The sequence below is a fragment of the Anoplopoma fimbria genome, chromosome 4 (genome assembly GCF_027596085.1).
Source record: "Anoplopoma fimbria isolate UVic2021 breed Golden Eagle Sablefish chromosome 4, Afim_UVic_2022, whole genome shotgun sequence".
NCBI lineage: Eukaryota > Metazoa > Chordata > Actinopteri > Perciformes > Anoplopomatidae > Anoplopoma > Anoplopoma fimbria.
Genome location: NC_072452.1, coordinates 27,726,562 through 27,743,630, shown reverse-complemented (window position 1 = coordinate 27,743,630; position 17,069 = coordinate 27,726,562). Strand labels below are relative to the sequence as shown.

The 17,069-nt window shown below is 44.7% G+C and overlaps 1 protein-coding gene across 2 annotated transcripts in view; it reads right to left on the bottom strand.

Moving 5' to 3' along the window:
- Positions 1-2,661: 2,661 nt before the first annotated feature.
- tbc1d2 (TBC1 domain family, member 2) overlaps positions 2,662-17,069 on the bottom strand; it is a 16,112-nt gene continuing 1,704 nt past the window's right edge. Inside the window, exons 3-19 of one of the 2 annotated variants that reach the window (XR_008531171.1) lie at positions 15,930-17,069; positions 15,604-15,724; positions 10,567-10,687; positions 10,254-10,408; positions 9,248-9,471; positions 8,167-8,436; positions 7,440-7,544; positions 7,088-7,198; positions 6,819-6,991; positions 6,621-6,732; positions 6,184-6,381; positions 5,454-5,641; positions 5,166-5,286; positions 4,372-4,557; positions 3,632-3,753; positions 2,947-3,309; positions 2,662-2,865 (exon numbers count right to left, since the gene is read on the bottom strand). The exon at positions 15,930-17,069 is cut by the window's right edge and continues 149 nt beyond it. Coding sequence is in view for 1 of the 2 variants with exons in the window: in XM_054597339.1 (XP_054453314.1) it covers positions 3,108-3,309; positions 3,632-3,753; positions 4,372-4,557; positions 5,166-5,286; positions 5,454-5,641; positions 6,184-6,381; positions 6,621-6,732; positions 6,819-6,991; positions 7,088-7,198; positions 7,440-7,544; positions 8,167-8,436; positions 9,248-9,471; positions 10,254-10,408; positions 10,567-10,687; positions 15,604-15,724; positions 15,930-17,069 (3,549 nt within the window). In the remaining variant the exon portion in view is untranslated. Of the gene's footprint in view, positions 3,310-3,631; positions 3,754-4,371; positions 4,558-5,165; positions 5,287-5,453; positions 5,642-6,183; positions 6,382-6,620; positions 6,733-6,818; positions 6,992-7,087; positions 7,199-7,439; positions 7,545-8,166; positions 8,437-9,247; positions 9,472-10,253; positions 10,409-10,566; positions 10,688-15,603; positions 15,725-15,929 lie in introns of both variants that reach the window. The other variant, XM_054597339.1, reaches the window with a different exon arrangement.

Below are 17,069 nucleotides of genomic sequence, written 5' to 3'. Positions count from 1 at the left end.
CAGCTCATGTCATTAATTCACACATTAATAAAAATGAAGAAGAATATATACTGCTCATTTCTTTGTTGTATAAATACTCAGAATCAAATATTTAAGGGACATTATCAGGCATTTAATGGGAACCTCAGGTACCATTTAAGCCAGAAAAGCCCACTTCATGATTTGTTGATGAATGAAATACACATATTTAAAATATTTGTTCATATCAATCAATGAAGTCTCAATCTCAGAGTTCTTGTCATGGTGTACAGTGATTTATAATTCCATATACACACAAATCAAATTATCAAGTTTTTTAAAGTTCAAAAGATTGATGCACCGTTTAAGAAGCACTAAGATAAGAAAAGATAAGATAAGAAAAGACAAGAAAAGATAAGAAAAAAATAGATAATATAAGAAAAGATAAGATTAGATAATATAAAATAAGACAGGATAAGATAAGATTAGAAAGGATAAGAAAAGATAATATGATATAAGAAAAGAAAAAAGATAATCCTTTATAGGTAGGATTGTGAAGCAATCTCATATTATTCTAATTTAAGGGAGATCCTAAGCCTACTGATTAACATTTAGAATGTCGAGTCATTGATCTGAGGTCAACGTATTAACGAACGGTACTTGTTAACTGACTTCATTACATTACATTACATTACAGTCATTTAGCAGACGCTTTTATCCAAAGCGACTTACAGGAAGTGTATTCAACATAGGTATTCAAGAGAACTACTAGTCACCAGAAGTCATAAGTGCATCTCCTTTCTTAAACAAGCATCTCAAAGCATAAACCAGAGCAAAAGTATAGTGCAGAGGCAAATTACTACGAAAACAATAATTGCAACAAACTAATACGAATACAATAAGTGTTACAAACTACTACGAATAGGATAAGTGCAGTAAACGAATACGAATTCAATAAGTGCAGCGAACTGATACGAATACAGAGAGTGCTACGAGGAAGGCTCAGGGTAGTGCTTCTTGAAGAGGTGAGTTTTCAGCCTGCGCCGAAAGATGGGCAGTGACTCTGCTGTCCTGAGGTCAGTGGGGAGTTCATTCCTCCACTGAGGGGTCAGGACAGAAAGAAGCTGTGACCGGGTGGATCGGCTGCAGGGACCTCTGAGTGACGGGGCAACCAGTCACCCCGAGAGGAGTGGTGGGGGGGTGTAGGGCTTGACCATGGCCTGGAGATAGGAAGGAGCTGTTCCTCTCACTGCCCTGTAGGCACCAGAGTCTGTAACTGGATGCTCCTACAGGGAGCCAGTGTAGAGAACGGAGAAGGGAAGTTGTGTGGGAGAACTTGGGTCATTGAACACCAGACGAGCTGCAGCTTTCTGGACGAGCTCCAGAGGTCTGATGGCCGACGCCGGGGCTCCAGTAGTGAGTTGCAGTAGTCCAGGCGGGAGATGACCAGAGCCTGTAGAGCACCTGCACCGTCTCCTCAGGGAGGAAGGGGAGAATCCTCCTGATGTTGTAGAGGAGGAATCTGCAGGAGCCTGTGACCGATGCAATGTTTGCTGAGAACGACAGTTGGTCGTCCAGGGTCACACCCAGATTCCTCACAGTCCCAGTTGGCGTCACCACGGCATCATCAATGGTGATGGACAGGTCTCATCAATGGTGATGGACAGGTCTCGGTGCAGGCAGCCCTTCCCTGGGAGGAACAGTAGCTCGGTTTTGTCCAGGTTGAGCTTCATAATTTCTGATCTCTTTGGCTGATAGTAGTTCGTCTGGATCGAACTCTTACATTACATTACATTACAGTCATTTAGCAGACGCTTTTATCCAAAGCGACTTACAGGAAGTGTATTCAACATAGGTATTCAAGAGAACTACTAGTCACCAGAAGTCAAAAGTGCATCTCCTTTCTTAAACAAGCATCTAAGAGCATAAACCAGAGCAAAAGTACAGAAACAAACTAATACCAATACAATAAGTGAAACGGACTAATATGAATACAATAAGTGCAGCAAATTAATAGGAATAACAAGTGCTCAGAGGAAGGCTCAGGGTAGTACTCTTCCATCTCTCGTTCTGGTTCGTTCGTCTTTGGTCTTCAGAACTAGTCTTCTTCATGGAGGTTTGGTTTGAACCTTGTTCTTTGTCTCCCTCTCTCCCTCTCTCTCTCAGCGGGATGCTGAATCATCTCATCACCCTCCTTTACAGTTGCTGGGGTCTTTATGGCACGTTTCCCAGTTTCAAAATGTCTTTCACTTTTCAATAGTCGCTGGAACAAATCTTCATCTGGTCGGTGCGTCGTAGGTTGGAGACGGAACAGGATGTACTTAGAGACACAGTGCCAACCGACCGAGTGCACAGTGTGCAGTGACCAGTTTGATCCCAAAGCAGAATGATGAAGATGATCACGTAAGGCCAAAGAACTGGGACAAGCCGGTCTGTATTTGGTCCTGCTGACCCGGGACTGGATATCGATTCCAGCAATGGACTGCAGTGACACATTACAGACACCAGGTGGATTCTCTTCCAGAGTCCGTTTATGAAGTCCTGTAGGTCTGTGTTTTACTGCTTAGGATTCATCAATCCGTAGAGATGAGTTGTCAACTCAAGGAGCTATAATCATAATTATTGAATTTAAGATTCACAGAATAAAATTAAACAAATCAGCCCCCCATATAAATACACAGACTAGGACCATGAGAGGCCAGACATCACTGTCTGTTTTTATTGTGAAGGATCATTTCAGACATTTAACGGTCTCATTCAGACTCACGACTCAAGAAACTGTGAAAACACAACGAATGTAACAAACACGTGTTTAACTGACTCAGACCTGCAGCAGTGTGAGGGGTCAAAGTTCAAAACGTTAGGAAGCTCGTTTAACTCGTGGAGAACCGGATCCAGAGTTCATTCCTGTGAGAGAAGAAATGGTTCGTCTTTAGAGAATACAATTCAGGGATCGTAGTCATCACTGGTCCCACTGAGCATGCTCACCAGCGTTTCCTTTAGCCCTGCCTATATGCCTGTGTATATGTATATATATATATATATATATATATATATATATATATATATATATATATATATATATATATATATATGTATATAAATACACATATATACATATATATCAGGATATAAAGTGGTCCGTGAGGTCAGAGGTCATCGTCGTCCTCGCTGACCGCCATATCCAGCTCTTTGTCTTTGTGTTCGGCGCTCTCCGTGACGAACTCCCTCTGCTGCTCCTCCAGCTCCCTCAGCTCCCCCTGCAGGCGAGTCAGGTGAAGCGCTCGCCGGTTCCTCAGCAGGCGGCCGGGGAACGGGTTCATGTCGCTGAAGGCGATGCTGGTCAGCTTCCTGTCGGAGGAAACAGTGTTTAACACATCCATCCAGACAGACACGGTCCTTTAAAGACCTAATTATACAGGGCTGTGTACTGTGTACTGTATACTGTATACTGTGAACATTAAACCATGTACTGTATACTGTGTTCTGTGTACTGTAAACTATAAACTGTGTACTGTGAACCATATACTATGTTTTTTTCATCGATGTCATTCAGTTTGTGTCTTTGATCTGCAGCTATAAGTCTGAGCTCCATCAGGTGGCAGCATCACAGCAATGAGGATCATTTCATATACAGGTAGAATCTCTCAGGTCAGATCAGGTGAGTCTTTACCTGCCGTCGGAGATGGTCTTGGTGAAGAAGCGGAGGTATTGGTAGATCTCCACGCCGTCGTGGATCTTCAGTATGTCGTCTTCTTTGTATTTGAGGAGAGCCAGAGCGTACCTGAAGATCACCTGCACCACCAAACCACACAGGTGTGAAACAATGTATATGTCATACTTCTACTGCTGACTTCTCTTACAGGTTGATCAGAAAATACACTTTTAACTTATCCAAAGTTAAGGACATTTGAGGACAAGTGAGGACATTTAAACAAAGTGAGGACATTTAAACAAAGTGAGGACATTTAGACAAAGTGAGGACATTTAAACAAAGTGAGGACATTTAAACAAAGTGAGGACATTTAGACAAAGTGAGGACATTTAAACAAAGTGAGGACATTTAAACAAAGTGAGGACATTTAAACAAAGTGAGGACATTTAGACAAAGTGAGGACATTTAGACAAAGTGAGGACAGACATCTGCATAGGTTACAATCGTCAGTGTAGACGGGTTTGTGTTCGTTCATTCAAACTTTACAGCTGAAGTCGTCGTAGAGGAACCTCTGGGAGATTGGCACTCTACTGAGAGTCTGTATATATCTGTGTTTTTTTAAATGTATTTCTGTATTGTTGATGTATTTCTGTATTCTTTTAGGTATTTCTGTATTTTTAATGTATTTTTGATGTATTTTTGATGTATTTTTGATGTATTTCTGTATTACTGACGTGGTGTGTTCGGGTGTCCGGTACCTTGGTGCCCTCATACAGGAAGGCGTCCCACAGTGGCAGCAGGATGTCGCTGGGCAGACTCTCCACAAAGACTACCAGAAACCAGTTGAAGGTGATGAGCGACACGTCGATGCTGTGATCCTCAAAGTGAGCCGCCAGTCTGGGAAGCTTCTCCGCCAGGAGGTCCTTCAGCACCCTCTGGTCCGCCTGAACACACAGAAACTCATGAGCAATCCATCAATAACACCGATCGATAGATAACACTGATCCATCAATAACACTGATCCATCAATAACACTGATCGATAGATAACACTGATCGATCAATAACACTGATCCATCAATAACACTGATCCATCAATAACACTGATCCATCAATAACACTGATCGATAGACTGATCGATAGATAACACTGATCGATAGATAACACTGATCCATCAATAACACTGATCGATAGATAACACTGATCCATCAATAACACTGATCCATCAATAACACTGATCGATAGATAACACTGATCGATAGATAACACTGATCGATAGATAACACTGATCCATCAATAACACTGATCATATTTGTCCCTGACGAGCTGCAGGGCTATAGACCTGACATCAGTTCACTGATGATGCTTTCATGTTGCCAGGGAAAGATGGGAAATATGAGCTCCATACTGAGAAATACATTTAAAAACAATACGTCAGTAAACCCTGTTTAATCCAATTTAAAGACGTTACTATTACAAGTGAAGACAGGAAGCGTGGTTCTGTAGCAGCGTTCTCCGTTCTATCAAGAACGTAATGTATTCAGTTTTCTGACCTGAGAGGCCACCAGGTTCTTAGTGTAGTAGTCCTGAGGCATGATGGCCTCCACCACCGCCACCAGACACCAGAAGGCATCTTCTTCACTCTGAAGGACCAGCAGAGCGATGGCCGCCAACCTGAGAGACACACGGGTTGTTACATGACACGTCACATGACACGTCACATGACACGTCACATGAGATTGTGCATCAGTTTAATTTTGTCAGGTCTCTGAGACTTGGTTTTGGGAGCTAGTTATTGGACAATGAGGGTCCTCACGTGTGTAGGAGTAAAACATGTTCACCTGTTGAGTCCCTGGCAGTAGCCAATGGCAGGGTTCTTCCAGGAGAAGGCCAATAGGATGCGCTGGAGCTGCTGGAGGGCGGGGCTAGAGGGTGAGGAGAAATGCTGATTGGTTGTCAGGGTGCGATGCAGGTCCAGCTGGATCTGTCTGGAGGCCGGATGAGGACATGTCCGACTCTTCTCACACAACTGGAAACACAGCAGCTGGATTACTGTGAGGTTATTACCTGCATGTTCCTATCCAGGTGTGAACATGAGTGAACAGTGTGAATTAGGTGTGGATTAGGTGTGGATTAGATGTGGATTAGGTGTGGATTAGGTGTGGATTAGGTGTGGATTAGGTGTGAACTAGGTGTGGATTAGGTGTGAACAGGTCTGGATTAGGTGTGGATTAGGTGTGAACTAGGTGTGGATTAGGTGTGAACAGGTCTGGATTAGGTGTGGATTAGGTGTGGATTAAGTGTGGATTAGGTGTGGATTAGGTGTGGATTAGGTGTGAACAGGTGTGAACAGGTGTGAACAGGTGTGGATTAGGTGTGGATTAGGTGTGGATTAGGTGTGGACAGGTCTGGATTAGGTGTGGATTAGGTGTGAACAGGTGTGAACAGGTGTGAACAGGTGTGAACAGGTGTGGATTAGGTGTGGATTAGGTGTGAACAGGTGTGAACAGGTGTGAACAGGTGTGAACAGGTGTGGATTAGGTGTGGATTAGGTGTAAACTTCCTGCATACCTGCTGATAGAGGTGTGGGTGACGCTCCCTGATAGTCCTGGTTCTGGCTCGGACCACCCAGAGCCAAACCCGCTGACGGTACTCCTGAGGGATGCCGCCTCGCAACAGACCTTTGAGCTCTGGTGAGGGACCGAGGTCATCTGACCTGCCGGCGAGGTACTGAGCCCAGCGACTCAACAGGGATCGCTCTGAACCCTCCTGCAGGGAGAAACCCAGAGAGGCACTTTAAATAAACATCCTGTTACATCGGCTTCCTTGAGGTCCGACGACCTCCAGCACACTCCAGGAAACAAGTCTACAGGTTCACAGGTTTACAGGTTTACAGGTTCACAGGTTTACAGGTTTACAGGGCTCCAGGTCTACAGGGCTACAGATCTACAGGTCTAAAGGTCTACAGGTTCATAGGTCTACAGGTTCATAGGTCTACAGGTTCATACCTGATGCAGAAGGTTGTGTGAGCGGATCTCCAGAGCCTGAATCTTTGCCAGCAGCTTCATGTCCTCCACTTCGTACTCTGGGATGATTTTGAAGCCGTACCCATCGTGATCTCTGAGGACACAACACATATGTCACACAATCAATGGACCAGGTGTTCCTGTTATTCTGTCCACAGGTGTTGTGACCGTCCTCGCTACCTGGCCACTTTAAGCTTGAGGGCACTCTTCAGCTCTCCTTTCAGGGCCTCCTCAACCATCTTCTGGACCGCCCCCCGCTGGACCGGATCTAGAGATTTGGTCTCATGCAGTTGCCGCAGGATGCCCAGGTAACGGCTCTCCACCTGACAGTTACTGGCCTCCAGGTAGGCACACTGCAGCCAATCAGAGGACAGGAAACAGAGCGTGAAGATGAGCTCATCTCAGGTCAGACTTAATGAAACTGTGAAGGTGTTCCCAGCTGGACCCACCTTCACCATCAGACTCTTCTCCTGCTCAGAACTGGTCCTCCACAGTTTAGTCAGCTGGTAGATCTCAGAGTTCAGAAACTTGTTCTGATTCTTGTACGCCTCGATATCGTCCTGAAGACCCAAAAAGATTCAAAGACAGATCAGTTTAAACTGGATCACTGACGCCTACAGGAAGCCTTTATCTCTACTCTTTAACCTCCTCAGGTGTCTCTGTGGACGTCCTGGTCCACGTTGGACCTACAGGAAGTTGAGATCTTAAACATTTGTAGTGGTTGATCCATCTTTTTTGACAGTATTCATGTGTTTTTTTTATACTTCTCTTTGTTATCATCATATGGTTCAAAGAGTTCACCTTCAGGTTCTCGATCTCTTGCTGAAGCTGTCCGAAGGTCTGAGAGTTCAAACCGCCGTCAGAGGACATATGGGAGGTCACCTGATCAGACAGCTTTATGATCACCTGACGGGAAATAAGCAGAGGAAATCAATGAACAATCTTCCATCACAGATATATAAACACAAAGCAGGTGGAGGGGAGGTGGTGTTCAAATATCTGACCTCGGAACAGGTGAGACTGAGAGTGATTTCAGAAAGGCTTATATATTATAAACATATAATATATGTAATAGTATAATTATACTATTACATATATTACAAACATATAATATATGTAATAGTATAATTATACTATTACATATATTACAAACATATAATATATGTAATAGTATAATTATACTATTACATATATTATAAACATATAATATATGTAATAGTATAATTATACTAATATGTGGTGGGATTGTGTCGTGATGAACTTGGACTTTAACTCTTCATTGTATAGTTTGCTGTAAATTAAAGGATCATTCATGTTTCTTTTCTTTCTGATCACATCCAACCTGAATAATCAGCACACCTGGTCTGAGATCAGCGGTGTAGCAGCAGAGCAAAGACATGAGGAGTCTTGTTGTCTGCCGACTGATGATGACATGAAACCATAGAGACGATGGATAAACAATAAACTCCACAGGTGTTCAACCAGGTGTTTGTGGTTCACCTGTTGATGACCTCAGGTGTGACCTCACCTCCTGCTTGGCATTGTTCTTCTCTATCAGCATCCCGATGTTCTCCTGCAGCTCGGCCAGCTGTTCGTCTCTCTGAGCCAGACTCCTCTTCGTGGCCTCCGCCTCCTTCTTCACCTCCTCCAGCCGGCCTCGCAGGTCCACCGCCTGCCGCTCGCGATGTCGCAGCAGCTCCAGGCGCTCCTGCTCGCCTTTCTCCGCCAGAAACTCTGCACAGGTTCGCTTCTCCAGCTGAGACGCCTCCAAGGCTTTGTGGAGGATCCACACCAGCTCCTGGACACATTATTATTATTATTATTATTATTATTATTATTATCATTGTCATTATCATTATAACTATTATTATTATTATTATAATTATTAATATTATTAGTGTTATAATTACTGTAAAATAATCAGATTACTTTCCATCACTTAAATCAACTTTATTAACAGCATCTTCGACCCTCAGTCTTAAACTCTTCTTCATAACTCAGGTCATAATGTTAAACACATATTGATATCATTCAGTGTCTCTGATGTCCATCCAGAGGAAACGTCCATATTTCAGAACATTACATTACATTACAGTCATTTAGCAGACGCTTTTATCCAAAGCGACTTACAGGAAGTGTATTCAACATAGGTATTCAAGAGAACTACTAGTCACCAGAAGTCATAAGTGCATCTCCTTTCTTAAACAAGCATCTTAAAGCATAAACCAGAGCAAAAGTATAGTGCAGAGGCAAATTACTACGGAAACAATAATTGCAACAGACTAATACGAATACAATAAGTGTTACAAACTACTACGAATAGGATAAGTGCAGTAAACGAATACGAATTCAATAAGTGCAGCGAACTGATACGAATACAGAAAGTGCTACGAGGAAGGCTCAGGGTAGTGCTTCTTGAAGAGGTGAGTTTCAATCACAACTCCTGTTTGGGAGTTCTCTTCAGAATGACGGGGATCCAGTGAAAGTGGTCGTAGGGTTATGGAGCTGATCACAGATCAGTCAGCAGACTGTTAATGGAGACACTTTGACCACATGGAGACACCTCATCAATAACGGGATATGTATCTGATAACTGAGTGATTGATCACCTTCTGAGCTTTGACGTCCTCCATGAGAATCTGTTTCTCCTGCTGGAGACGAGCTGTCCGGTCTGAGGACAGACCGTCTCTGCACAGGGACATCAGGGGCGACGAGCTGCGGTTCTTCGTCTTCCTGTCAAACAGCCAATCCCTGCCCTCCGCCGGGGACGCCTGACCTGCTGGCTCAGCCAATGAGAGGGGAGGGGGCGGAGCATCAATGGACGTCTTGGGAGCTGGAGAGAATGAAATGTGACAGGAGGTTTTACATCAAGTCCCAACTGAAGGTCAACAAGTCCCAAGTGAAGGTCAACAAATCCCAAGTAAAGGTCAACAAGTCCCAAGTCAGGGTCAACAAGTCTCAAGTTAAGGTCAACAAGTCCCAACTGAAGGTCAACAAGTTCCAAGTGAAGGTCAACAAGTCTCAAGTGAAGGTCAACAAGTCCCAAGTTAAGGTCAACAAGTCCCAAGTGAAGGTCAACAAGTCCCAACTGAAGGTCAACAAGTCCCAAGTTAAGGTCAACAAGTCCCAAGTTAAGGTCAACAAGTCCCAAGTGAAGGTCAACAAGTTCCAAGTGAAGGTCAACAAGTCCCAAGTGAAGGTCAACAAGTCCCAACTGAAGGTCAACAAATCCCAAGTTAAGGTCAACAAGTCCCAAATTAAGGTCAACAAGTCTCAAGTGAAGGTCAACAAGTCCCAAGTTAAGGTCAACAAGTCTCAGGTTAAGGTCAACAAGTCTCAAGTGAAGGTCAACAAGTCCCAACTCAAGGTCAACAAGTCCCAAGTTAAGGTCAACAAGTCCCAAATTAAGGTCAACAAGTCTCAAGTGAAGGTCAACAAGTCCCAACTCAAGGTCAACAGGTCTCAAGTGAAGGTCAACAAGTCCCAAGTTAAGGTCAACAAGTCCCAAGTGGACAGGTTAGTGTTCCAGAGTATTTTACTTGTCTGAGCAGGTCTGAAGGAGTTGGATGACACATGGTACATACTAGTTTGTTGGAGTATTACTAATATTCATACTGGTATCAGTGCTGGTACTACTCATTGTACTAGAGTCCGTGCTCGTAGTGGTGTTGGGTTCTGCAGAGGTCGGGTTCCGCGGTGGAACGTCCACGTAGAACTGACTCTGACTCCACTCCTGAGACGCCCTCTTACGAAGACTGTGGACGGAGTTCCTGAACACAAACAAAGACATCAAAGGTCCTCGTGATCAGCGGCTACATGAAGCGCTGAGGCTCATGGGAAACCGAGTCTCTTCATCACAATGATTGAAGCTCTTAACTTTCAACACAGCTGATATCAAACACTTCCTCTTCAGACCGACGTCACTCACTGGATCTCGATGAGCGGATGTTTGATGGACATGTTGGCGAGCGGCGTGCGCTGTGACGGTGTGTTGGCGGCTTCCTCACCCACCAGACCCAACGGGCTGGTGAACACCGGCAGGAAGTTGTCTGCAGAAAACAAGGTCAGTCTATTGGTTTTCTATCATCAGATGATCAATATTAAAGGAATCATTCATCTGTATTTTTGATCATACCTCATTACCTTTTTGAATATTTTCACATTAATGTAGTTGAACTTTTATAATATTTATATCTACTTGTTATTGTTTCATCTACTTAGTAAAATGTATTATTGCTAATAATATAACTCTTGGTTTTATTGTATTTTGAGATTTTACACAGTAAATACTCTCCAGCCTGCAGGGGGCGCTAGCAGCCCTCAGACTTCAGTTATGAGGCAGAATACCTGAGGACCAGGTGAGCTGCTTTTTTACAGCCGCACCAAACTCAGACTGATAAACAGAATATATTCAAAAGGAGGCAGGAAGTGTCGACACAAGAAGTTCCGTTTTAAGTATTATGCTCCAATAAAGGCTTTGCAGGAACATGGTTACCAATGGTAAGAAAATGCCTTTGTTTAAAGTGGTAGAATACTAAATTATTCATTAAAACATGGGGGAAACAACTTGATATTAATGTTCCACTGTGACTTGTTTACAAGACCCATTGATAAGGCACAAAACTATTACATTTGTGTTTATTTATTTCTTTTTTCTAAGTGCACATAGCAACCGTTGCCTCCCCCAAGATGGCAGCCTGTAACCATTGACAACCATGTTTCTGCAAAGCCTCTACGGGTTAATGCAAGGTTACATTATATGTATTGTGAATATGTTGCACTTTATGCAGAATTGACATTATTTTTGTTGTGAATCCACTGTGAAAACAGTTGTGTGGCTTGCATTATTATGCATTTGTGTTTGAATCCACTGCTGTTGATGCAGGGTTTACAGTGTCCAGTTTTTGTATGAAAGTTTTTAAGGCTCACTATACCAAACTTTTAGTACAGAAGTCTGACTCATTGCCTTTTTTTGTCAATGCAAATCAGTTTTTTTCCTTTTGATTTTGTATTTGCACACATGTAAAAATGGAACCGATGTCCAATATGTTTGGATAGAATTTACTTTAACAAATCAAGTTAGATATACAGACCTAACTCAGACATCAGGGACATAATAAAATTGCTTTCAAGTTACATAATACCTTTTTGAATAATAGCATTAAGAAATCTAGTTGGACTTACAGTTGAAAATCAGGTACCCTGGACATGATTCAATTACTTTAACATTACACAATAAAATGGTGTTACGGTAACTAACAAATTATGTTGAATCAACATGATTCTTTAAAACAGTTGAATGTGAATGAAATATTTTGGTTTAACAAGCAATAACTAATTGAGAAAAAGAGGAAAATTATGTCAGTTGGCCACATTCTGATTTTGTGGCACCGATGTACACATTAAAATCTTTTAAAAAAAAATCAGTGCAGTATAACTATCATCAGACCAGTAGAACCATCATCAGACCAGTAGAGCCATCATCAGACCAGTTCAACCATCATCAGACCAGTTCAACCATCATCAGACCAGTTCAACCATCATCAGACCAGTTCAACCATCATCAGACCAGTAGAACCATCATCAGACCAGTTCAGCCATCATCAGACCAGTAGGACCATCATCAGACCAGTAGAACCATCATCAGACCAGTTCAACCATCATCAGACCAGTTCAACCATCATCAGACCAGTTCAACCATCATCAGACCAGTAGGACCATCATCAGACCAGTAGAACCATCATCAGACCAGTTCAGCCATCATCAGACCAGTAGGACCATCATCAGACCAGTAGGACCATCATCAGACCAGTAGAACCATCATCAGACCAGTTCAACCATCATCAGACCAGTTCAACCACCATCAGACCAGTAGAACCATCATCAGACCAGTTCAACCATCATCAGACCAGTTCAACCATCATCAGACCAGTAGAACCATCATCAGACCAGTTCAACCATCATCAGGCCAGTTCAACCATCATCAGACCAGTAGGACCATCATCAGACCAGTTCAACCATCATCAGACCAGTAGAACCATCATCAGACCAGTTCAACCATCATCAGACCAGTAGGACCATCATCAGACCAGTAGAGCCATCATCAGACCAGTTCAACCATCATCAGACCAGTTCAACCATCATCAGACCAGTAGAACCATCATCAGACCAGTAGGACCATCATCAGACCAGTTCAACCATGATCAGACCAGTATAACCATCATCAGACCAGTAGGACCATCATCAGACCAGTTCAACCATCATCAGACCAGTAGGACCATCATCAGACCAGTTCAACCATCATCAGACCAGTTCAACCATCATCAGACCAGTAGGACCATCATCAGACCAGTTCAACCATCATCAGACCAGTAGAACCATCATCAGACCAGTAGGACCATCATCAGACCAGTTCAACCATCATCAGACCAGTTCAACCATCATCAGACCAGTAGAACCACCATCAGACCAGTTCAACCATCATCAGACCAGTAGAACCATCATCAGACCAGTAGAACCATCATCAGACCAGTTCAACCATCATCAGACCAGTAGAACCATCATCAGACCAGTTCAACCATCATCAGACCAGTAGAACCATCATCAGACTAGTAGAACCATCATCAGGCCAGTTCAACCATCATCAGACCAGTAGGACCATCATCAGACCAGTAGAGCCATCATCAGACCAGTTCAACCATCATCAGACCAGTAGGACCATCATCAGACCAGTAGAACCATCATCAGACCAGTTCAACCATCATCAGACCAGTAGAACCATCATCAGACCAGTTCAACCATCATCAGACCAGTAGAACCATCATCAGACCAGTTCAACCATCATCAGGCCAGTTCAACCATCATCAGACCAGTAGGACCATCATCAGACCAGGTCAACCATCATCAGACCAGTAGGACCATCATCAGACCAGTTCAACCATCATCAGACCAGTTCAACCATCATCAGACCAGTAGAACCATCATCAGACCAGTAGAACCATCATCAGACCAGTTCAGCCATCATCAGACCAGTAGGACCATTATCAGACCAGTAGGACCATCATCAGACCAGTTCAACCATCATCAGACCAGTAGAACCATCATCAGACCAGTTCAACCATCATCAGACCAGTAGAGCCATCATCAGACCAGTAGAGCCATCATCAGACCAGTTCAACCATCATCAGACCAGTTCAACCATCATCAGACCAGTTCAACCATCATCAGACCAGTAGAACCATCATCAGACCAGTAGGACCATCATCAGACCAGTTCAACCATGATCAGACCAGTATAACCATCATCAGACCAGTAGGACCATCATCAGACCAGTTCAACCATCATCAGACCAGTAGGACCATCATCAGACCAGTTCAACCATCATCAGACCAGTTCAACCATCATCAGACCAGTTCAACCATCATCAGACCAGTAGGACCATCATCAGACCAGTTCAACCATCATCAGACCAGTAGAACCATCATCAGACCAGTAGGACCATCATCAGACCAGTTCAACCATCATCAGACCAGTAGGACCATCATCAGACCAGTTCAACCATCATCAGACCAGTTCAACCATCATCAGACCAGTTCAACCACCATCAGACCAGTAGAACCATCATCAGACCAGTAGAACCACCATCAGACCAGTAGAACCATCATCAGACCAGTAGAACCATCATCAGACCAGTTCAACCATCATCAGACCAGTAGAACCATCATCAGACCAGTTCAACCATCATCAGACCAGTAGAACCATCATCAGACTAGTAGAACCATCATCAGGCCAGTTCAACCATCATCAGACCAGTAGGACCATCATCAGACCAGTAGAGCCATCATCAGACCAGTTCAACCATCATCAGACCAGTAGGACCATCATCAGACCAGTAGAACCATCATCAGACCAGTTCAACCATCATCAGACCAGTAGAACCATCATCAGACCAGTTCAACCATCATCAGACCAGTAGAACCATCATCAGACCAGTACAACCATCATCAGACCAGTTCAACCATCATCAGACCAGTAGGACCATCATCAGACCAGTAGAACCATCATCAGACCAGTTCAACCATCATCAGGCCAGTTCAACCATCATCAGACCAGTAGGACCATCATCAGACCAGGTCAACCATCATCAGACCAGTAGGACCATCATCAGACCAGTTCAACCATCATCAGACCAGTAGGACCATCATCAGACCAGTTCAACCATCATCAGACCAGTTCAACCATCATCAGACCAGTTCAACCATCATCAGACCAGTAGAACCATCATCAGACCAGTTCAACCATCATCAGACCAGTAGAACCATCATCAGACCAGTTCAACCATCATCAGACCAGTAGAACCATCATCAGACCAGTTCAACCATCATCAGACCAGTTCAGCCATCATCAGACCAGTAGAACCATCATCAGACCAGTTCAACCATCATCAGACCAGTAGAACCATCATCAGACCAGTTCAACCATCATCAGACCAGTAGGACCATCATCAGACCAGTAGAACCATCATCAGACCAGTTCAACCATCATCAGACCAGTTCAGCCATCATCAGACCAGTAGAACCATCATCAGACCAGTTCAACCACCATCAGACCAGTAGAACCATCATCAGACCAGTTCAACCATCATCAGACCAGTAGGACCATCATCAGACCAGTAGAACCATCATCAGACCAGTTCAACCATCATCAGACCAGTTCAGCCATCATCAGACCAGTAGAACCATCATCAGACCAGTTCAACCATCATCAGACCAGTAGAACCATCATCAGACCAGTTCAACCATCATCAGACCAGTAGAACCATCATCAGACCAGTAGAACCATCATCAGACCAGTTCAACCATCATCAGACCAGTAGAACCATCATCAGACCAGTAGAACCATCATCGTCGTTTTCCAGAGGAGTCGCCCCCTGGTGGTCAGTAGAGAGAATGCAGCTTTCTCTCACCTGCAGTGTTGTTGTTGTTGTTGTGGTTTGTCGGGTCCTGACAGGTGGAACCACGTCTGTGCTGCCAGCGTTTCACCTGCAGCTGCTGCAGCCAGTAGAACATCAGCTCGTGGGTGACGGCCTGTGATGTGTGCGGGATATATATATATTATATTCAGACCTTTAAGTAATGTTTGATTCACAGCTGCAAAGGGAGGCTTGTTTCCATGACGATCTCTGAATATGAGTTCATTGGTTGATGCGGTTTAACCTTTAAACCAGGTGAGCTTTACCTGGTTGTTGTGTTAAGGTCTGTGGAGAGAGACTGTGGACTGTTGGACTCCTACCTTGAGTATGAAGGTGCGTTCAGGCGTCCTGATGTGGAATGTGCCCCTCTCGGCCTTCAGCGGGTAGGTGAAGGTGGCGCTGCAGAGCTCCACCCGGCCGAGTGGCGTCACATCCTGCGGCGTTCGGTAGTAGAACAGCTGGTTCTGCTTCTCCTCGTAGGTGAACCAGCGCTGCTTCCAGGCCCTCAGGGGCCCCCCCTGCTTTTGCAGGAAGCCACACAGTTTAGGGTCACCTGAGGAAGGAACGAGAGGGCGGGGCCCCACCTGGTCACACAACACCTCTTTGGTGAGAGATGGAGCCTGGACAGGTGGAGCCTGGACCGGTGGAGCCTGGACCGGTGGATCCTGCTGGGAGTTCAGGTAAGGAGGAGGAGCCTGGTGGATGTTCAGGTGAAGAGGAGGAGGAGCCTGGTGGATGTTCAGTTGAGGAGAAGGTGGAGCCTGGTGGATGTTCAGTTGAGGAGAAGGTGGAGCCTGGTGGATGTTCAGTTGAGGAGAAGGTGGAGCCTGGTAGGGATTTCTGTGAGAAGGAGGAGGAACCTTCTGGATGTTCAGGTGAGGAGACGGCTGCTGGGTGTTCAGGTAAGGAGGAGGAGGAGCTCGCTTGGTGTTCAGGGGAGGAGGAGCCCCCTGAGTGTCCAGGTAAGGAGGAGAAGGAGGAGGAGGTGGAGGAGATGGCTGGAAGTGCAAGTAAGGAGGAGGAGGAGGAGCCCCCTTGTCGCTCAGGTGAGGAGGAGGATACCGCTGGACGTTCAGGTAAGAACACGGCTGCTGGATGTTCGGGTAAGGAGGAGGAGCTTGCCTGGTGGTCAGGGGAGGAGGAGGAGGAGCCTGGTGGTCCTGATGCCTCTCATGTGAGGTTGAAGGGTGATCCTGGTGGCTCTGCTGGTCTTTGGACTTTGGAGGATGTGGTTTTAGTGGATCTGGTTTGGTTTGAGAATCTTCTAATTTCTGTTTTTCAGTCCGAGGATCCTTGTGAACTGTGTGTTCGGTGAGACTCAGATGGTCTGGTTTCTCTGCAGTCTGTTCAGTCTCTGCAGGACTCTGGTGGTTCTGTGACCCGGGCAGAATGAGGGACTCTCTGCTCTGCCTGTTGTCCTCCTCACAAGCTGAGATCTCCTCACAAGCCGAGATCTCCTC